Source organism: Venturia canescens, chromosome 4 (assembly GCF_019457755.1).
Source record: "Venturia canescens isolate UGA chromosome 4, ASM1945775v1, whole genome shotgun sequence".
Classification (NCBI taxonomy): Eukaryota; Metazoa; Arthropoda; class Insecta; order Hymenoptera; family Ichneumonidae; genus Venturia; species Venturia canescens.
The window spans coordinates 3,885,684-3,909,760 of NC_057424.1; the positions used below are offsets into that span (position 1 = coordinate 3,885,684).

Below are 24,077 nucleotides of genomic sequence, written 5' to 3' on the forward strand. Positions count from 1 at the left end.
TCGCGAATTCGGTTCGACTTGAATAATCAGTCGGTTATTCCAATTTGCTTCAAAATTCTGGGGGCTACTTCGATCAGAGAAGGAAATGCTCAGCGCTGAGCTCGAAAAAAGTTTGAATTCATAGACACGTTATTTATTTTTGTTTAATTATAGATATTTTGTTTCTCTACGATAAAGCTCTACGAATTTCGTCTCGATGTCGGTTTCATTGCCACCGATTTACATTAATCGCGACGATTCTCAATAATGAACAGAGCAATAACATTCAACATTGGCGTGTGCCTTTGGAAAATCCTCGCCTCGTTTAACGCTTCGATCATATCGATTATTATCAACATGAGACCTAAATTGTTCGCCTGACAAAACAAAACGACGAGATACGAAAAAAAAAAAATAAATAAATAAATCATAAATGACAACTTGACTCGTGATTATACTTGGTTAGCGATGTTCGATGACGTTGCTCCTGCTTACGCTATTTCCATCTAAATGGCAGTGTTTCGGGGTATATAAAGCTCTCTCCGATCGACTATATATTTCAGTCATTCGATTAGTGCGAGAGCTTGAAAAACGTATATAGAACTTTGAATGCATCAAGATTGGTTGAATCTTTTAGTTTTTGGACCTTGAATGACCCGTAAGGCAGGGACAGCCAGCTTTATTCGTGGCATCCTAACATTTTCGACTGGATGTTGTTATTCTCAGGATAAGAGAACCAACACAGTCGTTTCCTTACTCTCTACGTGTTCTACGTTCGTTGCTCATTTTCTTTTATGTCGTTGCTTTGCTCTTTTTTCTACTCTTTTGTATTCCGGCTTCGAAAAAGTCGGAAGACTCTTTTTTTCGTGCTGTTTCGTCGCTAATTTCGAAATTAAAATGAAATTTCGATCGCTCGCTGGATTATCAGGGTTTCCCAATATTCCGCGCTTCTTTTTTTCCCACTACCGATCGCTTCAATTCGCCTAAGGCTTACCTTTTTCGTATCTCTAAATCTTAATCTCTACGAATCGCATGCTTCATTCAAGGCTTTGGTCTCGCGACGAGACCAAGCGTAGCATTTTCTTCTTTTCTTGACTCTTCTTCGTTCTTTTTCATCTTTTCTCTCTCTCTCTTTCGCCTCTAGTCCCCCATTGAAAGCTCTCCGTTGTACGGATCATTAGGCAGGGTATAATCACATATACCTTGAAATGTATCCCCGATAAAATGGTCAACGATTATTAAACTTAATATTGCAAGTTGCAACTAATGGACGGATTCTTCGTTTTTCTACATACAAAAGTTATGACTATTCGTTACTTTCTCTTTCAAATTCATTAAGATTGGACTTGATGCGGTTTTGACATCGATTCGTCGAACGTTTACAAAAGTATTAAAACACTAAAGATACTCGGATCGTTTGAAATCATCGATCGAATACTTAAACAATACTGTTCGATGTACGGATATTTTTGTACTGTGGAAATGATGAAAAAGTATTAATAACCGTGGATCGGTACGATATGAAATGCGACGCGTTGACGGTGGACGGATTCTCTTTACTTAAAGTCGCAATTCAATATTTTTTCGTCCAGTCAGGTTGATGCTATCATTTCATTCGATAAACAAATCATTTTTGCGTCAAATAGCCGTTCATTTACAATTGACGTCGTTGATCCTAAAAATGATTTTTCATGTATATTTTTTTATATGAAACTATTTTTTGAAAACAGCTGAACATACCGAATTGAAATCATGATAGTCGTAAATACGAAAAAATGGAAAAAAGTTGCTGACTCGTTGGCCAAAGACGCGGAACGGACTTGATTTGTAATCGAAGAACTGGATTTGATAATTTATGCATGTTTTTAGGCGTAACACAAGTCTTGGGAAAAATATCAACAAACTAGATGAGCCCTAAACCTAAGAATGATATAACACATTTGAACAATGATTAGAATTAGAAAAAATAAAAACGGTGGGACGTGGGGAAGAAAGACAGGGAAGATTCGGGACCGTAAAGGAAGAAATAAATTACTTGAGGGGCGAAGGGGTTGGCGATCTTCTGTCGTACGAGGGCGGCGGTGGCAGTGCCAAAGAAGGCGGTAAACTCGCTGTACTGGTTACCGTCGAATCTAATTTTCGTGCCTCGTGCTCCAACAGCATCGCATCCAAAGACGGATCCTGCGAGACCGTTCTCAATGAATCTCCCAAGGCTTGACGCAAATGTTGCATTTCTCTTCCTGCTCGAGAACTTCGTAGCACGTAAAGCTGGCGCCTTTTGATTTCTTGATTCAATTGTTCCCTTAACATGTGAATCTGCAATCAAATCATACCGTCAGAGTCCGTAAATGGTGATTTTTCTGACATTCCAAATTCATTGAAAAATTGGAAAAACTTGGACGTTCCATCGCCGTTTTACACTGCATTAAAAAATATATATACTAGGCCAAGGTGTCTAACGACCTGAAAAGTCATGAAAAACCTTAAATGTCATGAAATTACACTCAACCTCAAAAAATTCATGAATATGATCATGAAACCTTATTTTTACGTGGTCTCTACAGTTTTCATTGTCATTTTTGTGTTTCCATTTATTTTTTCTCCTTAAGTGAGATTCTACTCGTTTACCAGTTAATTTTAAATCTCCTCGTTCTCGAACTGCGCTATATTTTCTCAAAATTGTATTTTTTTTCAAAGCGAATAGCTCTGCGAAAGAAAGCAAAAATTTTATAATATTCGTTTATTTTTTGAATAGAAATATTTTTAATTCTGAAAATTAGCCACATTAAATAATTGACACGCACATTTTTCTACCAGCAAGTTATCTAATGTCATGAAAAAATCCATATTCCTTGCCTTAGAAACCCTCAAAAGTCATGAAATTCGAATCTTCGTAAAAATTAGACACCCTAGTAGGGTGCTTCAATAAATATTTAGCGTTCCCTCAAACGACTTTTCTATGTTTTTTCCTATTTTGAAGAAAATCATCATGGAAAAACTCTAAAAAAGTCATGAAACGTTATGAAAACATAAAATGCACTTTCTTTCTTGAATAGTAGGGTAAAGTGGAACAGCCGGACCCCCCCCCCCCCCCCCCCCCCGAGAATTGAGACCTTTTTCCATTGAAAAACTGCGAAATTTTTGCTTCAAAATCTAAAAATTAAAAAAAAAATTTTTTTTTAATTACATTTTTTTTCAATTAATAAATTAACCTATCAACTCTAGAGCCACGAAATAGTTATTATTGTTGAAAATATGGATATTTTCCATATTATGATATGTGATATTTATACAATTTTATCTCGTTTCTTCATGGTAGTCTTAAAAGAACGGGGGGCAAGAGGACACCGTAAGCAATTAAGGTATTCATTAATTTATCTGAAATTTCGGGAGTCACTTTTTTTTACATGTACTATAGAGCATCTTCGGCCCACGAAAAAAAAATAATTCGATTTTTTTTTGAAGCACCCTAATATATGTAAATATCTCTTATCACCTGACTCTCGAGTCTCAGGACTTGCTGCCGATGACTTTGTTCTCGAGCTTCTAGCAATTTTTCTGCCTGTAATTGTGCTGCTCTAAGACGTTCAATTTCGGCCATTCTTTCTCGACTAGAGTGCGAATCGAGAATGGAGTGAGAATGAGAATGACTCGATTTGAGACGTAACAGTTCCGCTTCTTTTTCGGCTAACAGCGTTTCGAGTCTTCGGATTCGAAGACGCAAGTCACGATTTTCTTGTTCCAAGTGATCGCTGTTTATGTTAGAACCCATCAATTCGGAGTGTGCTTTTTCCGGACGCTCGTAACTTTTACTACGAACTCCGCTGCTAGTCCTCGCCGAAGATAACTGTCGTTCCAAGTTTCGCTTATCGACTTCAAGCAATCTCACCTAATCGGTAACAAACGAATAATCCATTTTGGAATTCTATCGAAAGCTGCATTTTTAATTGAAGAAACAGATTTTCAACACTTTTTTTAATCGAAAAGTTTTATCACGCGAGAAACACTCCGGAATTTCGATTTCAATGAGTCATTGGTCTTGAAAGTCAAGAAAATTTTTTGAGAAAAGAAACAATTTCTATGATTTTCCAAATGAAAATGCAACCGCCGTTCCGCATGATCAAACATTTAAATGCGAGGAGAGCTTTACTTTTACGTTTACGTTTATTCTTTGAGAAGAGCTGCAGTAAATAGAAAAAAAAAAAAAGTACTAAGGTATACGAACTTTGTCACTGAGGGCGTCAACTTTGCCTCTCATTTCGCTTCTTTCGCGTTGAGCGGTATGCAATTGTCGAGCGAGTTCTTCATCTTTGTTGGTAGAAGAATCCTGAGGCCAACTGGCGAGTCTGAGCTGCGCTTCGAGACCGGATCTCTGAACCTCGTTATTAGCGAGATCGTTTTGTAATCGTAAATTTTGATCGTTGAGCGTTTGATTCGAGTGTTTCAAGTCGCTGAGAGCTTTTTGAGCAGATTCCAATCTCTCGGACAAAACACGACGTTCATTCTCGGTGGAGGATAGTTGTTTTTGAACTAATTTAAGTTTTTCGCAATTAGATTGTGAAAGAGCATTGCATTCCATGAGCGAGCGTCGGAGTACTTCGATTTCGCTCTTGTACTCAGTTTCAGCTTGGGACGATCTTTCAAGCGCAATGTTAAGCTGTTCAATGGTAGATTTCAAGGAAGCGCAACGTTCCTCGAGACTCGTGGTCGTTCTCGATTGTGCTTCCATGCGATCTTGCAATTTTTGCAAATTGCCATCTTTCTCCTGTAGAATCATTTGTAATCTTTGGAGATCGCCTTCGAGTGACATACGAGCGAGTTCCAATTTCGTCGCTCTGGATTCGTTTCTCGCCAATTCTTCCTGCAAGCATCGTTTTTCATTTTCCAAACGATTGAGAGATTGTTTCATCTTGTCAAGTTTATCCTCGAACTGTGCCTTCTCCTCGGACTCGCTGTTCACAATGAGCTCGAGGCTGGTAACGCGTTCTCTCAAACTCTCGGCTTCTTCTGTTTTTTGTCGTAGATTCTCCGACTGGGACTCCGAAGCGGCGAGTTTTTGGGCAATCTTAGCCTCGAGGCTGCCCTTTTCTTCTTGAAGATTACGAATAGTCGAACTGACGTGGCCGAGTTTAGCTTCTGACTTGGCTTGACAATCGAGTGCTTCGGCAAGTTGTTTTTTCAAGCCGAGCAGCTCGATTCGAGAATCATCTCGCTCCCGCTCGATTTGCGCCACCTGTTGCATCAGGGATCTGACCCCTTTTCTCACGAGCTCGGGATCAACGTCCAGTACGACTTCCCGTCCGGTTTCATGGTCCTGTGGCTGATGCAAACCCCCACGAGCGGGACTCCATCTTCTGGATGGACTCGTCAGTTTGAAAGGCATATTGACACTTCCGTCCATTTGAATTCCAGCGATGCGACGCAGAGTCGAGGCTACGCTGCTCAATTTTTGCTCGACTTCTTTCTTCGCGGTTTCCAACTGCGAGAGCTGCACGTCCAGGGCTCGAACCCGACCCTCGGACCCTCCAAGGCGCGCTTTCAACTCCTGTATCTGCTGCGAAGCGTCGGCCAAGCAAACCTCCAAGTTGTGTTTCTGATCCTCGAGCTTGCGTTCCCGACAACGCGCGTCTTCGAGACGAACAAGCAACTCTTGCTCGCGTCCCCGCCACCGTTCGTCCTCCTCGTCAGCACGAGATCGCAATCTTCCCAATTCTTGCCTCGTCACCTCGAGACTGTTGTCCAAATCAACGACTTGCTTCTTCAGCTGATGCAATTGCAGCTGCACGCGTTCTCTCTCTTCGCACTCGTTCGATAAACGAGCCTGCAGCTCTCGCTCGTCTTGTTGACCCTGAGCGTTTTGCGCTTGACTCTTTTGGAGCTCTTCCTGCAGGAAACGTATTTGTTGCTGCAGCTGCAACGTTTCGTGCTCGGACTCGCGTATCAACGACTGGAGACGTGTTTTTTCCGCGTCCATCGCCGCCCTCGCGTCTTCCAACGAAGCTACCTTCTGATAACTCTCCTCCATCGCTCTGCTCTGTTCCCTCTTCTCGCTCTCTATACGCTTAACGTGCTCGCGTAATTCTTTGTTCGTACTGTTGTATTTGTCCATCGCGAAGTTCGAGTCAGCCAACTGGCGACGTACGTCGATAAGCTCTTTCCTCAGTGAATCTTGAGTGTTTTCCGAATCTTTGAGCTTCCGACACGTTTCTTGAAGCTGTTGCGACACGTTGTCCATTCGATCCTCCGCCACGTGCAATTGCACCCGCAATTCTTCCGTTTCCTTCTGCGTTGCTTCTCGCTCTGCCATTGTATCTTCGATCTTTAATTCTAATTTCAGTTTCTCTTCGTCCGTCCGCAGTTTTGTTTCGTCGAAGCGCGCACGCGAACGGTTCAACTCGTCGCGCAATTGATTCAAATTGTTGCGATCCTGTTCCGACCGTGCAATCGCTTCTCGACGTGCACGCTCCAAGTTTCCTCGCTCCTCCTCCAATTCGCGGTACACGTTCTCCAACTTCTCCATCAGTGCCTGCTGGTCGTGGTGAGCTACATTTTTTTTTTTTTTTTTCAATTTAAATACAATAAATTCGTGGCTCCTTTAATCAGGCAATTTTTTTCGATTTCATCAAATTTTCATTTCCAATAAATAAGACATTTTAATTTTTCAAGATATAACACGTTTTCGAAATTCTTCTTTCAATTCGATTTTCATGCTCGGAAAAATTCTATCGCGAGAAAGTAAAATGTCCATTCAAGTTCAAGTCAATTTTTAATGCGTGCTTAGATTACCGATCAGAAGAGCTTGCTGTTTGTCGTTCTCCGCACGCAACAGCACTTCCTCGTGTTGCTCCGCTAAATTTTCAATGTGTTGCTGAAGCTCTTCGATTCGTTGCTGTAACTGATTTATCTCGTCGTCCTTTTGACCAGAAAGCTGACCAACGGTTTGCTGGAGACGTTTTTCCAAAGACAAACGAACTTGTTCCTAAAAAATACGAAATACACTCAAAATGTTTTTTTCTAAACCGGAACAATTTTTTTTATAAATTATTAAACTATTCATTCATTGTCAGAAATGAAATCGATTTAAAAAATTGCCAACTTTTTCGTCTAACAATTTCTTGATATTATCCTCGTTCTGTTTTTTCAGATTAGCAATAATCTGCTTGAATTCTGTCTCCTGATTGCCTCTCTGCTGTGTGAGATTAATTTTCATTTCCTGCGATCGTTTCTCACTGGTCTCCAAGTCTCTTGCCAGTCTTGAAATTTGTCCTTTCAAGCTTTCCTGCTTCACCATTAATTCCTGCTGTTCTTTCTCCAATTGCACTTTTTTTATGTGCGTCGCTTCCAAATTGGTTTGTGTATCGAAAAGTACTCCCTCCAGTGCCTCCTTCTCGCTTCTCATCGATGCTAACATTTCTTGGATACGTTGGAATTCTTTCTCATTCGTTTCCAATAACACCTGAAATAATGATAGAAGAAATGTTATCATGCAGAAGACTCCAAAAATTAACAGCAAAACGACTGTACATGAACATGTTTTTTTTCCACTTTTACACCTTATAACGAAAAGGATTTTTCATCGAATAAAAATACTGACTTGTTTCTCTTCGTTGTCTTTGACCAGATCTTCCAAATTTCGATTGATTCTCGCGTTCATTTCGTTCGCTTGTTCAAGACGTTGTCGAATTCTCATCAATTCTTCGTTCAACGTTTCTTTCTTGCGTGCCATGACGGACAATTGATTGCTCAAATCGCCACGTTCACGTGACACTTGACCCAATTCCATCTCCACCTTCTCCTTTTCAATTTCTAAAAATTTTATTTTTTCGTTTAACGTAACTTTGTCGGATTCAAGATCGAGCCGGGTTTGTTCAGCCTGCAAAAGTTCTTTCCTCAGAGAACTAAGATCGCCCTGTTGGTCCGTTGATTGACTCGCCAGCTTCGCTTTTTCTTCCTCCAACTGCGAACCACGAAGTTAATATTTGTAATGTAATTGTAACCGAAAGAGTTCTCAAAATCGTTACTGCAAATAACTTTTCGTGGACCTTTTTAACTTCCTCCTGCAATCGTGCTTTATCGTTTTCGTGATTGGCGCATATTGTTTCGAGTTTCATCAAATCGTCCTGAACATCAGCCTTTTCAAGGAGAACCCGTTCGAGCTCCAATTCGATGTCAACTTTTTATGAAACAATTACATTAATCGATCAATTTTTTAATTCAGCATTGCCAGAATCCGAAATTTACGGAGCTATTCACAGAATTGTAGAAATAAATATTCCAAAATTTATAGTACGAAAAATGTTGACGAGCAATATCAAAAGGATAATTGATAAAGTCAAAAAATCTCGAGGACCGGATCTCACCTTTACTCTTTTCGATTTGGGCTATCAAACTATCGGTCTCAATTTTCTGTTGTTCCAGCATGTCTTTGGACAAATGAGTTCGACTCAATTCTTCGCGCAATGAAAGCAGTTCTTCTCTCAACCGACTGCACCGTTCTTCCTCCGAGCGGAAGCTCATTTCTCTAAAAAGTGGAGTTTCGAATAAAATTAAAAGTCACTAAATCAAATTGTATGCGTTATTGAAATGCTTTAGTTGAATTTTCAATAAAATCTCACCGCAATTCAGAATCTTTGTTTATTCTATCGAGTTCCCCTTGCAAATAAATTTTATCGTCCTCGAGGCTATCGCACAGTTTTTGCAACTTGTTGTTCATCTTTTGCAATTTATCGTACTCGACGTTAAGAGTTTCGATCTGAAATGGAAAAATTGTCTCGAACTTAATAATCCAAATTTAGGAGGAGGTGATAGACGAGATTTATAATTGTGCTTACGGTATGACTCATTTCGATTTTGTTTTTCTCGAGATTATTCTTTTCCGTTCGGAGACTGTCCGAAGACTTTTGTAGCGTATCTTTCTCCTGCATGAACAACGCCGATTGAGCCTTAACTGAGTCCAATTGGATTATCAATTCCGTTGCTTTTGCCTCGAGCATTTGTACATTTTCTTCGGCCGTGTCGCATTGTTTTCTAGTTATCGTCAGCTGCTCCTTGCTCGTTTGTAATTTCACCTAAATCATATTAAAAAATTTTTATCTTTCGATTTCCTACTAAGAAACTTATTTTTTATCCAATATGCATAAATTATGAAATTTACTTGACGATTTCTCATCACTGGCATTATTATATTATGATACCAAAAGATACGATTGACGAATCAATTTTTACGATTTCATCGAATGAATTCTATGATCGTCCAGAGATCGTGGAAAGAATTTTTAATGCACCTGAAGCTCGTGTATGGTTAATTGATATTTGTGAAGAGCGGCTTGCACCGCGCTAATTGTACTTTCAGCAAAAGCGGGCACAGTATTGCCTCTTGAGCTTCTTTTTGGTGATCGCGGTGGTCGAGCACTGCTTGGTGACAGATGTACGTGCGGAGGAGCTTGGGAACTCTCGATATCGCGTGACTCGGCATCTTGGATAACCGCGTGTGCAATATCACGCAAAGCAGATTCCAGTATTTCGCTGTCTTCCTGAATTTTGGCAGCTTGTCCCATTCCAATCTCTGCTTCACCGCATCTTTCTTCCTAAGACGAGAAAAGTACAAAAATAATTTTTCATTATCGTCGTTAATTAATAATAATCAAAATAGCATATTGTTCGAGTGGAAAAAAAGAAAACAAAATTTATCAATATTCATTTACCAAGTTGTGTATTTCGCGTATAAGTTGATTTATTCTCTCTTCTTTTATCCGAATTTCGTTCAACGCACTCTCATGCTGCTGCTTCAATGCGTTCATCTCCGCTTTCATATCTGAAGCGACTTGGCCTTGTTGGAATTGCCTCGATATCTAGAAAACGAGAAAACAAATGTGGTTTGCCGTCGAATTTTTTTATTTCTTTCTTAGTTGCAATTTATCAGTTTCAGTTGGACGTAAAAAGAAAAATGATCGAAATGAGCACTTGAAATTACCCCAAAAATATATAATTTCTCTATTTTTCCGATATTTACCGAATCGTTTGCCCTCGAATCTTCAATTCTTTATCATCGCTTGGCTCTTATCTGCTATTCGCTTATATCTATATACCGTTATTATATGCGATTTGAAAAAATTGCGATTCGAATTCTTTGCTTTTACCGTTTGTTCGGACGTTGAAGCCAGCATCTTCATTGACATATTGACGCTGGTGCACGCGGTGTTCATCTCGTTTGTCAAGCTTGATAATTTGGTCTGATACTTTCCGAGATCTCTCTCGGTCGTTGATTTCATGTCAGAGAATATACGTTTCAAGGAAACAACATTGCGCCATAAATTCAAAAGACGATTGTGCTCCGAAGTGTAATACTCGTTGAATGCCAATTCCTCCTCTTTCCATTCTTCCTCCTTTATTGCCATTTCCTCACGCAAAATTTCCCAATCATTGCTCAACTTTTGTAAATCGTTCGTCAGCGCTTCGTTCGTACGGTGCGACTCTTCCAATTGACTCTTTAGAGCAGCGTTTACCTCTAAAAGTTTCTCTGATCTGTGTGTGTTTTCGTAAAATGACGCACCAATTAATAAATTAAGAATATTACCAAAAACCTCGATACTACTGATAGACTTCTTATCCTTTGTTCTTCGAACGTAAAATTTTCAAGTACTTCTTTTATTCTGAGTAGAAAATTAAAAAAATCTTGTTACAGTTCAGTAAGAATCTGCTTTTACAGTATTCATTCATTATATTTATACATTTGCACCTTCTTCTTTCATCTGCCAATTTCCTCAGAGCAGTCTCGATGTCTTGTATCTGCTCGTCGCGCAGATCTCGCAACGTTTGATGAGCAGCGTCCAAAGCTGTACTTGGTGTTCCACCGGTCATGGAAACTCTTGAGACTTCTGGAGCCAGTGACTCTGCCATTTGATTCTCCAATTCCGAACATCTCTGCTTGTATTGGAGCACCTGGGTGGAAAATAACAATTTGGCATTTTATGTGAAGGAATATCATTCTTTTTGCTAGCAAGATATCGAAATTTCTCCACAAGCGAACAATATTTTGACTAATCTTTATATTTTTCTTAGTTTCTTTCTTGAGTTAGAAAGTATTTTTAATTTCTGTTACAAGTGAAAATAATATCTCGCTACAATAAAAAAAATATTTTAGTGGAATTACATTTTTTGAAAAGAGCACAGTATGATAATTTTGGCAAACATTACCACCCTACGTATGTGTTCTTTCCGAATATTTTAATAAAAAAAAAGAGGGGTAATTCTAGTTGCACTTGCCTTGGCTTGGAGTCGTGATACTAGAACAGCCTGATGTTGCTGGGCCTGACGATACGTTTCCAATCGTCTTTTGTAGCTCGTTGCCTCCTCTTCCAATCTATGACGCAGCTCAAAGTTTTGTCTCACAAGTGAATCTGAGGAAAGATCTTCGTCGCTCTCACGGTCTGTCGGAGCACCGGCTATAGTGAGACTTCTGGCAGAATCCATCCTACCGGCGCTTCCAGTCTTTCCTGACTGCGCATAATTAAAGACGTTTGTGTTAACCAACCTCAATGTTGGCAGAGATAAACGAATAAGCTGAATAAGTTGTGATAAGCCAAAACAAAAATTTTGATTTCCTCGTGGTTTACGGAAAATATCTTGTAAGCACAAGGAAATAGGAAAAGTAAGCACTAGAATAATACAAATCGTTCGTTATTCGTTAATTTCTGATCTTATTGAAAGTTGCAATTTTGAAATAACTGATTTTTGAAATTCCAGCAATAATCCTGAAAGCAATCCTGAATGCTGAGAAAAAATGAGAGAAAGATTTCAAAATTATATAAAAATTCATATCATTGGTAAACTGTCGACGAACCGACATGCCATCAACTAATCCAAAAATTTAATTCGCAAAAAATTCTTCTCTATTACTGTAAACAGGAAAAGAGAAAGAAAGCTTTTTACTACCGCATCGTTCTACATTTTGTCAGAGCAACCAATAACAACGTTCACGAGTAGATTATTCCAACTGTTATCGCTCGCGGAAAAATGCGAAACTCAAAGGATTAAAAAAATTTTGCAATACAACAAAAATCACTGATTTTTTCCTCATTTTTATTAACTTATACAACGAATAGAATCTAGGTAAATTTCGAAAATTCAAGGTATTCGGAATCATCGGCATTGTCAAATCTCTATAGGTTATATTTATGTTTATCAGCTGTCGCGAAGCTGTCAGTGTGGTTCGACAGCTTCTCATACGAGCCGCTAGTTGTCGCAGGTCGTTACCACGTCGTTACACTTATGTTTATTCCGTTTATTCGAGCGTCGAAATCTCTCGTTCGGAATATTGTAATGTTTCCTTACCTTCATTGCTGTTTTTAATTCTCGACATTTGATTGATTCAGAATGAGCACATTATTTTTATTTCAACAAACAAATGATAAAATAGATATCCGCATAACTGTTCAGGGGCAAGACAAAAACTCTGACTAGTTCAACAGGCTGCGAGATACAACACATGCTTTCGGAAGCGTTACTCCCCCACTCGCAGTCTCTTTCGAGTCCCTTTTCAGTAGAAAATACGCCGGTAAAGGGTCAACATTGCGTTCATAGTGTATTGACCGGATAACCTATGGTATGGAATCCAGTTAAAAGGAATTAGACGTGAAGCTTATGTGCGAATATCATTCTGCAATCAATCGCAATAACATATACTGCGATGATGATCACATTCACGTCATATTCGTTAATCATTAATTTTATCGTATGAAATTTATCTAACTACGAATTGAATGAACACTTTGACTTTACCTCGGTGGCTTTCGCGGTACCTCTGAGAAACGGTGGCCGTCGTCTTTCTTGCATTTGGCCGCGTAGTGTCAAGTTCGTGCTGCCGCCTCTACCAGCGGAAACTCCGGTCTACGAAAACATGAATTTTATTATTATAGCTTTATTCGCTATTGCGAGAATCTTCATTTTTTTTGGGCAACTTATTTTACATTTATTCTACGATACCAAATATAATCTTTAAGAAATCTGAAAAGAACCGAAAATATTTGAGACGATGTATAAAGAATAAATTAGGGCTAAAATTATAGTGTGCCGCTGGATGAATTCTTTCCGCATTGCATGAACTCGTGACTCGACATTAGGGTGGCGCAAAAAAATCGACTATTTTTTTTTTCACGGTCTCCTATGGAAAAATGTTAATTTATAATGTTTCTCAAGAGCTCCCTCCAAAAATCAGTTCAAAAAAATTTTTCTTAAAGGTCGCTCAAGATTTTTAAAAATTCCAAAAATAGTCAAAATTTGACTTTTTTTATTTAAAAAATTTTTTTTCTCAATACAGTGAAATTTTGTACCGAAAAAACGAATGAGTTTCTGAAATTTTTAACTCATAATATTCATTTTAAAAGGTCGCTCAAAATTCATTTTAATTTTTATATACTTAAATTTTATTTTTTCGAACGACCTTTAGATATTAATATTGATTATCAATTTGAATTTTGAGTTCCAATTAGTAAGATAATCGATGAAAATGGACTACGAAACGGAGGAAAAATCGTATATAACAATGTAGGTAAAGACGAGAAACACGGACATTTTTTACCGGCGTAGCAAACCGTGTTTGAGCCTGCGCTATTTTTGCTTTTATTCAATTATAAAGTACTTGTTCGCAAACAACAATTCGAAGTATTTTTGTTGGCAAAATCTACTTGATAATTATTAAAACAAATTGTTCAAAACATCACTCGGTATTGTACCAAATTCACTCATTATGAGAGTCAATAAATGTTTTGATTAAACAGGCATGCTCTATTCATAATTAAATTTAGTCTGCTAACTAGATCTCGTAATTGTTTGCATTGTTAAAATAAAAATATCGACCTATTGTAAAATCATAGCTAGTTACGTCAGATTTTTCCTCCATCTTGTATTTCTAACCATTATCTTACTTATCGTAAGTGAAAATTAAAATGAATAATCAATATAAATATTTAAAAGTCTCTCGAAGCATCGAAAGCAAAGCATATAAAAGATGAAATTATTTATGAGCGACCTTTTAAAATGAATATTTTGAGTTAAAAATTTCAGAAACTCATTGGTTTTTTCTGAACAATATTTCGGTGTATCGATCAAAAAAATTTTTTAAATAAAAAAATTCAAATTTCAACTATTTTTGGAATTTTTTAAAATCTTGAGCGAAGTTTAAACATTTTTTTGTTGACTCGATTTTTGGAGGGGGCTTTTGAAACATGATAAATTAACATATTTTCATAGGAGACGCTGAAAAAAAAAATAGTCGATTTTTTTGCGCCACCCTAATACATATACATATATATACGGATCGAAGGATATTCTTGAATCGTTATCGAAGATCTTTAAGGAGTTAATGAAGAAATACTTTTTTCAAGTTTTCCTATATCATCGCGCATCGGGATTAAGTTGAATTTCACCCGGCACTACCTCGCAAAGGGTGGGGAACTCAATGTATCCCTGGTGAGTGTAATGAGGGTCGTGAGGGCTCCGATATTGCTGCGAATGATAGGAGAAGGGGGGAGGCGGACGAAAAGTTGAGGCAACACCTGGCACCGTACGGCACCAATCGATATGTGTATATCGCTATCCTCGCTCCTCGCTGTGAATATATGTAAATAGAAAATTTATACATATGTATATAAAGAGTGTCCCGCGGTAGAGAGGTACGAATACGATTTACGATCCAACCGACTCTTGGCGAGTTATTAATTTTGAGCGTTCATCAAATTGGAACGTCATAGAGAATTCTGTCGAAACGGTTGATTATGGAGTAAAAAAATATTCCAACTTTTTTATAGGGTATCGCGAATTTTTCACAATAAAAGTTGTCTCAAAAAATGTTGTTTCGCTTATATAGCCCGTTTCTTGTACAGCGGCTTGAAAATTTATCTCTTTATCCAGCTTTCGCAATATGTACTTATATCACGCTTAGTTTTACGGACTTGTTTCACGATCGGCTTTCAAAACAATATAGAGAATACTATTGAAAATGACAAATGGCTTTCAATTACTTCTTTATGGGTAATCTCACGATTTTGCTTTCTCATAGAGGAAGCTATGCATGTGATGATGAAAATTTTTTTTTCCAGTTTTCAATGTCAATGTGCTCAAAATGTCCCAAAACATCGAAAAATCATATCTAGAAAAAATGTCCGGATGTGTGTGTGTGTATGTGTGTGTATGTTATGGCACTGCAAAATTAAAAAACGCTTATAACTCGAAAACGGTTTGAGATACAGGGCTACCGTTTTGCACAGATGTTAATCCATAAAAGCTCTTCGTTCTCTGATAATTTTGTCAGAATTTGTAAAAAATTACGAATCTGACGACGTTTTGAAATTTTCATAAAAAGGGTATCGACGCTCTAACTTTCGAAAATTTTAAGATTTATTAATAATTTTTTTTTTTTTATAAATAGACTATCATAATAGGAAGGTTGGTATTGAATTTGTGTAATATCGGTTGAGCGGTTTAAATTTTATGACATTTTGAATTTTACGAAAATATGAGTTTTTCAAAAAATCGTCTAACCGTTTCAATTTTTGGAAAGTTTGTACGATATTGTGTATAAGTCTATACTTCCTCTATACTTTTCAGCAAAGTTGTCTGAATTATTTAATTTCAATGTAAATAGAAAAACGATGAAAATTGAAAGTTGCAAACTGTTTTTTCTGATGGCTCGTCATTCAGTTTTTTTTTAAGGATTTAAACAATGAAATAAATTTATGTTCGTAAAAGAAGGTAGAGAAAATACATTATTTCCTTGTATACAAAAAAAATGCTGAAAATTAAAATTTGCAAATTGCTTCCTCAAGATGGTCAAGATGCACGATGCTCGAAGCTTCCTCTATGAGGAAGCCAAAATGCAAAATATAGCACCTCGCATAGAGTGAGCTTTGAGCATCGTGCATCTTGACCATCTTGAGGAAGCAATTTGCAAATTTTTTTTATTTTTCTTTGATAAACTGATATTAGAATGACAACGACTCGATGAACTGAAATAATCGCCGATAAATATGAAATTTCCTTGGTTTCGATTGAATCATTCGTCGTCATTCTAAGAGCTGTCAGTTTCGGTAAACCAGCAGACAGACGAAATGACATAATATTCGCATTTGTTGCTGACACGAACAGGCAATTTTGCCAGGTTTTTATATATAGAAACCTTACAGCACCCTGAACCACGCGAACTATCGGATGAGTTTGTACTCGAAATTATAAAACTTTGAATCGAAATTTTGCAATAACTAATTCAACAACGGAAATTTTTACATCTGAGTATCAATCAGCGGTGATTGATTTATGAATGAGAACTGCAATTTTCGGTCGATCGATCGATGGATGGATTTCATACTCGACGAAAGTACGGTTAAACATGTCTTCACAATTATTGATCGGTGCAATCTTGACAATGATTTTCTATCATCACATATCATAAAATTGTTGCACTCGCAATGCGTCGCGTTTATCATCGTTCATGAAAAATAAATGAATTATTAAATTCCATTAAAAACTAATGAGCTATAAATTATTGAAAAAAAAAGCAATAATTTATCACTAACATTACAGATCCCTTCGTTAAAACAGGATTGATTGTTTTAAAACTGTATCGACTGTTTTTTTTTCGTATCAAACAATGCACTTGGTCAAAATTAATAAATAAATAAAAATTAATTTTTAATATTGACATTTGACGCCTGATGTTTTAATTTAAGGGTGCCTGCTTTTAGATAGCACTCTAATTTTTTTGTCTCACTATTCAAGATTTCTTTTCTATGCCAATGAAATTTCAAGACCCCTCATCGACTGTTTGGTTGAAATATTAACAGTCGATGAGATAAATGAGTAAATTAATCGATGAGTAAATTAATTAACATGTCACTTATGGCCAGTCAAAGAATCCTGAAATTTTTTGCAAGCCCACGCACGTCCGTAGCGCAACCTGTATCATATTGTCAATGGAAGTAACAGCTGTACTTTTTAGGATTTAAAAATGATGTCTGATCTAACCTGTCAACTGACTACGTTCAATTTTGTCAAACGTTGCCTTTTCGCAATGTACTATCGAATCGTGTGAAAGACTCGGAATGAAATATGTTCTGGAATGAACTCAACTTGATTGTATTATTCACGATTAAAAAATGAAGATAACGCTGCTTTACTAATATTCTGCTACAAATGAATGACCAAGGTAAATCTTTTAAGAAAATATGGAAAGACGGTCAACTCACTAATAAGTTGTTGTGCACATACATCCTTAAGATCACGCGAATCTAATTGAAATTGAAAATTCCAACTTTAAGAGTTGAAATTTAAAAATATGCTATAAAAATAAAGCGTGCATTTATTTCCGGAATTATTATAGGATCTACCGTCTAGTTGTCGAGAAAACAATTAATGAAAATCTCATTTTTTTAAGGGTTATGCAGAGGCTCTAATGGCAGGCACACTTCCTGTGCGATGATTTAGATTTAATGAAATAGGATCCTCCCAACTTTAAGATGATGGATCAGTCGGTAATCGCACACCTCGAATTTTTGAAATTGAAACTCTTTGACATCGTTCGTCCGATTAAAATAATAAAATTTTTTCGATCAGACGAACGATGTGGAAAAATTTCCTTTTCAAAATTTGCAGCTATCTCTCTCGCATTCACGGTTATGTGATTACCGACTGATCCATCATCTTAAAGAGTCAGAAACGAGAATAAGAAAATATAATATTTTTAGATATCAATGATGTCTTGAGGAAGCCTTATTGTTACTGGTGAAAATGACTTGGGAATGAAAAAAGAAAAATACTTATTTGAGGTTAACGAGGAATAACGACAACATAAACGGTGGAAGGTTTGACAAGACCATGAGCCAGCTGGTTTAAAATATAGATGTGCATACGCATATAAATATAAAATGGTTATTGTAACATTTTACTTGACGATTTTACTATCATTATATTGAAAATTTTACCAATATCCGCAAATAAGTTATGCCTCATTTTAATAATTGGGAGAATAAATTTTAATCGGTTCTTCGATCGTCGAAATAGCCACAAGCTCAGTTGCTTATTTGAATAACGAGTAACGCACGATTTTCCTTAAGGAGTTTCGGTACAGGCGATACAGCCATGCTAAACCATGCTAAACCATGCTAAAAATTTTGAAAAAATTTGTGTTTTCGCACTCGATGTTGAAGAACATTATCACCAAATTCGATAAATTTCTTAATATTTAGACTTCTGTACCGAAACTCCTTAATACAATGTTGATTTTAAATCTCGCTCGATAGAACAAAATGCAGCAGGTGCTTTTAATTGTTACGAGACAAAACATCCTCGATCCAACAGATTGCATATTATTGTTGCAAACTGCTGGTACTTACGAGCTTGCGGAATACCCATCAGACGAATGGTTAAAAAATGACTAGATATGGAAACGACTGATTGTTCGGTGCAATGAATTTTACGTGAGAAACAATATCGTTCAATTTTTGACATTGCAAGGTTAATGATCCTTGCAAAAATAAGTACCAAGGGTTTTTTATTTACCTCATCGGTAAAAACATTGTTAAAAAAACATTATTGATAGAACCAAGTGTACGATAAATAGGGCGTGCAAAAATAAGTTCGCTGCTAGCTCCCGGACTATAATAATGATAAAAATTTTTGTCACACGAAGCATGCATATCGGTCGGCAATGGATAACACAAAGAATGACTTAAATTTTCATCCGTTGACACGAGTGCAAGGGCGTTTGACCGAAACTCACTATATGTATATTTTATATTATTAGTAGACTAAACATACGCGACAACAATGCAGGATGTAGCGTTGTTATCGTAATGGTTATAGATACAGAAGGCATTTCACGCGTCAGAGCGATGTTTGGTGTGGAGCAAAAATATGTTAAAAATTTGGGTTTCGAGCAGGAAAAAACGTTTGAAATTGACGGGAAATTTGATCCCATAATTTTATCATTATGACGCAACACGCTTTTGACTTTTTATAATGCGCGGCGGCGGCGATGGTAATCATCCTGAAAAAACTTTTCCTGAAAAGATGTTTTCCCCTTCATCGAGACGAGCCTTATTTGGTCCGTACATATGAAAACCGTGAGTTAAAAATATGAGGAAAATTCAATCGCTTCTATCGCGTTTCTATAACGATAGAGGTTCATTCGCGATGGAAAGTCCCGTACGTATAAGTGTCCCGCGTGGTAACGACGTCTGATAAAAATAATGGCTACTGGACTTTGAGACGAGTAATAATTCACGAATGTATTTCTCGACGGCGTGAAACGACAAATTGTTAATCGAATTAATCGGTTTGTTCTATTTGGACGCGCTAACGGAAAGCTCGAGACAGAGCAGGCGCGACGCGAATATCGTGGAAAACTTGTTGAAGAAGAAAAATAAATGATAAAACGAACCGTTGGACCGTGTGTTCGAGTAAGCCGCTGCGCCTTAACTTCGTTCATCGTCCACTCATTTTTACAGACTCAGCACGAAAACATACTAAACTCCTTTTTTTCTTATCTCTTATCGAACCGTGAATGCATCCGTGTTACGTGTGTCTATTCAAGAACGAGTCTCACCGTATCTCGGAAAGCTGAGAGTCATGTCTTTGCTATTTTCACAGAAAAAACAAGTGCTCGAAAAAAGTGCTCTTTCACTGTTGCAGTTGAACGAGATTTTCATACATTCGATTGAAGAAATTTTCTTACAACAATTTTATTTTTTGCTTTCAGTAATCGATCGAACAGTTCCGAATGAATCCCGTGTACGAAATAATTCTAGCGATGTCACGTGTGCCATCATTTCTATCGGAGCAGCTTTTTGGCTTGTTCAAAAGTATAAATAACTATTTGTAATAAAGACGAATTTTGTGATTTATTTATTGATGCTTTTAGTACGAAAACAAGAGATTTATTTCAACAATATTATATTAATCTTCAATAATGGTAAAAATTAAACTAATGATCATGAATGAGTTCGTCGTATGGACTTTATTCCTATGGATTTCGTCACGAGATACGATTACGTTAAACACGAGAAATTAAATAATGGGGATTATCAAAACTCGAAGCTTGAAAGACCGATCGATTTAATTCAATCAAACAATATTGGATGTTGCCAACATCAAATGATGAAGTAATCGAAATCAATTAATCTGTAGAGTTTCTCGGTTTTCTGCATGCTCGTGAAGAAATCGCACTCAGTTAAAAATCTTCATACTAAATTATGTCTTTCATAATAATAATAATAATAATAATAATTTTAAAAAATGAAAAATCCATCTTTGGTTCCGAGCATATCGTAAAACTCCCATGAAATGACAAATTTCATTGACAATTGATTTTTCGAAGGTTCGGGTTTACCGAAAAATCGAGGCGAGGGTTCGAATATGAGGAATTAAAAGAAAGCATAGAAAATGGTCATATTAATGTTAAAAGACGAATAAATAGGAATGAACGTTGTTGCGCGCGGGAGTGATAGTCATCGCCTTTTGCGACAGGTTGTTGCAGCGAGCGTTTAGGAATTTGCGTTCGCGTGCCCGCGCCCAAAGTCGCACATACTTCCGGTTGGCATTCTCTCGCATCTCTGACTATTTCTCTCCCGCCCTTTTGCAATACTCGTATCCGTGTATGCTCAGCTTGTACTCACTTATGACCCAATAGTCAATTGCGTGATACTTATTCACTAGGAAGTCGACCACGAATGCTCTAGCTGCGACCTTGACCGTCGAAATGCTCCTCTCTCATTCCCTTATCGTACACGGAGAAAACGAGGCCGAAAATTCTAGAGGAAAGTACTAAGAATATAGTATCTCGGGGACAGTATATAACTGGGTTGCAGCATTAATTCGAAGAGCAGTCATGGCAATTTTTCTATTCACCATAATAAAAAGACCAATACTCATCCCTTTTATTCAAAAGACTTAAGGAGGTTGAAGCGTATCTTATGTTAAAACTATTTTTCAACTTTGCACATTCAAATTTTTTAAACAGAAAGCTTAAGACAGTATTAAACTTCTGGCGGGATATGCCGATGATTCACCGTCGCGAAATTGAGATATTTATTGTTGAAGTTAGCAATTTTTTGAAAGCTTCCATATAAGAGCCCATGTTTAACCTTGTCATTTTCAACAATGAATATCTCGATTACCAGGCGGTGAAACCTCTCCAAATTTTTCACACATAATTAGGCGCTGTTCAAGAAGATTCACGTAAATTTTCAATTCATTAATTTGGAATAATAAAATCTAATGTATTTTTCGTATGATTTCCTATATATATCGCTTCAACTTCCTTAAAAGCGTTTTTCTCTATAAGCATAGTAAAAAATCTTTTCAGTCATTTCAAATGTTTATATTGTAAAGTATGCTCGGGCAACCCTGAAAAAAAAAACTATATATATGGTTAAATGTCACACGTGTTCGGTGCGCATTCGTGTATTTATCATAGAATTTACTATGCTGAGAGTGAAAATTTGTGATTTATAATTCATTTCCACTTATCAGTAAGTGCTAATCTGACACGATAAATAACACTCGAAAACAAAACGTAATATAGTTCTAACACGTGCATCATGCACTATTTGCTATGCACATAAAGCTGTTTAGAATTGAAGGGATGAAAAATTGGAAAATTCAAAAAATACTATGCTGTTTGTAATCGGTGCCTAAAGACTTTTAAAATTCTTGAAAAATAATATATTCCTCACTATATACAAAACAAATCCGTTTTCTCCGTGTACTACTATATGCATGGATGATGATCGGACATTGTCAGAAGCTGACAAGAATCTTCAACGGCAAATCCTTTCAGCACGAAACTCTCTTCCATCAAGTATCAACTCAATTTACGATTGTCGATTCGTTTTAACCGCGAACGACAAACCGATTTGGAGCGTTTTTTTAATCGGATTTTCAAAGAAATTTCAAAGACTTGGCGAAAAATTTGTGATATTGATGATAAATATAAAGATCGACTTGGAAGAATCATAAAGTAAATCGGAAGAATTGAATTGATTTTTCAACAATTATCAGAAAAAACTCGACCGCGAGTTTCGGTATGATGAACGTCGGCAGAGCCGCGAGAGTCTGAGTATATAGTTTGTTGTTTTTTCCAGTTTCCGCGGAGATTGTACGTTTTTAATATTTTACCTCGTCTAATGTGCCAGTGCGAGCGAGCGAATCAAAGTGTACGAAGCCAGCACGTGCATGGCCCGGCTATAGACGATAAATTTGAACACGAAACAAGAGGAGTGAGAAGAACGATATGCGAAACGAGACGAACAACGCGGATAGTCAGGAAAGAAACAAAAGTAAACAATTTTTTTGCGCTGTCAATGTTGATAAGCTATCGATTGTAATTTTCGTGGAATAATCGCTCGATCGTCGGGGCCCTAATCTCGACATTGATCGTCTGGCAACTATTTTAGCGGCGATCATTCAACAGCAGTTTGTCCGGTCAGGATCAAGCATCGCTTGACCCAACTATTTTTTTATATCACGACAATTTCTCAATCAATTCTGACACAATAATCCTCGATTTATCCGCGGCGATTAATTTCCGGATAAGTTCTCATGCTTATATTGATCTCACGAAAATACGCTCTCGGGACAAATTCGATCGACGATTTAGAAGCATTTTCATTCCTGTACTCTTCCAAACGCATTTCTATTTGTTTTAGTTTGAATTATTCTTAAGGAGGGTGGATCGCGACGATACAATGTTGCCATGCTAAACCATGTTAAATACATTAAAAATTTCAAAATGATAAGAATTTAATAAAATTTCGTAAATGTATTCTTTAAAAGGATATAAAAAAATATACATTTTTTTAGATTTTTCTACCACATAGCTCTCGAGTAATTGAACACTAAAGTTCACGTGCATAAGCATAGAGTTTACATAAATAATTTATACATCTCGTGCATAAGAAGTTCGATTTAACGCTCAATTATTCGATAACCATGTAGTAAAAAAATTTGAAAAACATTTTATTTGTATACTCGATGCCAAAGAATGTTATCACCAAATTTTATCAAATTCTGATTATTTTGATTTCGTGATCCACCCTCCTTAATTAAGCAATGTTTCGTAGACGAAAAAAATCGATTTTGATGAAAATTTTGTGTTTTTTGGCAACGGCTACTTGCATCGATCTACCTTTCGATAAATTTTCAAATATACACCACTGTATTGTCAAGAGAAACACTTTGATTTTATTCATCGTCGATGAAAAAAGTTTGTTGCCCGTATTTATATAGTGTTCAGCTTAATGAAAAATCTGATGAAAAAATGCGGGACTCTGCTGCGTTATGAACAAAAAAAAAAGGCCGAAAGTTTTGATATAGAAAATCAAGCGTTCCAGACGTACGCAGCGGCGCGGTTATTGTCTGTATGCATGCAGGGATATGCTCGGGGATATGAATATCCTGTGGAGGGTTGACACGTGAGTCGTACAAACGCGGTCAGGAAAAAGGGTGCGTGAGGGGATGACGTACGAGCACGTCCCATTCAATATGTGTCTCGTCGTCGTTCGGTGCGTCACTCGCGTGAAGCCTTGAAAATAGCTACATGAGAATTGAACCAACGAAAAATTTCGAAAATTCTTCATTCCCTTCTTCCCGATCCACGTGCTTTTGGATCGTTATACAAATCATTGTCACCGTTGCGACGGAATTACGACGCAAACAAGTGCTGAGATCATAAATAAACAAAAAAAAAAAAAAAACAATCAAAACAACACAAAATCGCTCAATTTCCTGATTAAGCGAGCTAACGAATTTTGAGCGCTGACTTGAGATGAAAGAATAATAATAAAAATGAAATGAAATATAAACAAATGAACTCGACAGAAAAAAATAAGAAAAAGCACTAAAATTATTGGATATTTTCTCACCCGTGGCATAATTCCGGCTTAAGAGTTCAAATTTTCACGGCGGAATAGAATTTGCTTGTTTTTTTCGTGACACAACGACGGCCGGTTGTGTCTCTCAGAGCTTTTTGATGTCCCGCGATCGAGCGTTGCAAGGACTACGACGCTGCTCTCTCTCTCTCTCTCTCTCTCCCTCTCTCCCTCGCGTTG

General features: G+C 37.1%; 1 protein-coding gene across 2 annotated transcripts; it reads right to left on the reverse strand.

Moving 5' to 3' along the window:
- Positions 1-117: 117 nt before the first annotated feature.
- On the reverse strand, positions 118-24,077 carry Root (ciliary rootlet coiled-coil, rootletin). 2 transcript variants are annotated; one of them, XM_043416041.1, is made up of 17 exons: positions 23,892-24,077; positions 12,760-12,867; positions 11,245-11,478; positions 10,718-10,920; positions 10,119-10,503; positions 9,684-9,830; positions 9,264-9,566; positions 8,811-9,047; positions 8,595-8,731; positions 8,340-8,500; positions 8,022-8,152; positions 7,574-7,936; positions 7,076-7,435; positions 6,766-6,958; positions 4,205-6,522; positions 3,476-3,868; positions 118-2,295 (listed from the first exon to the last, which is right to left on the reverse strand). In XM_043416041.1, the coding sequence occupies exons 1-17, from the start codon at positions 23,898-23,900 to the stop codon at positions 2,011-2,013; spliced, it is 5,967 nt and encodes a 1,988-aa protein (XP_043271976.1). In that variant the 5' UTR covers positions 23,901-24,077; the 3' UTR covers positions 118-2,010. The 2 variants fall into 2 exon arrangements, with proteins under 2 accessions (XP_043271976.1, XP_043271977.1); XM_043416042.1 differs by lacking the exons at positions 12,760-12,867; positions 23,892-24,077 and adding an exon at positions 11,914-12,240.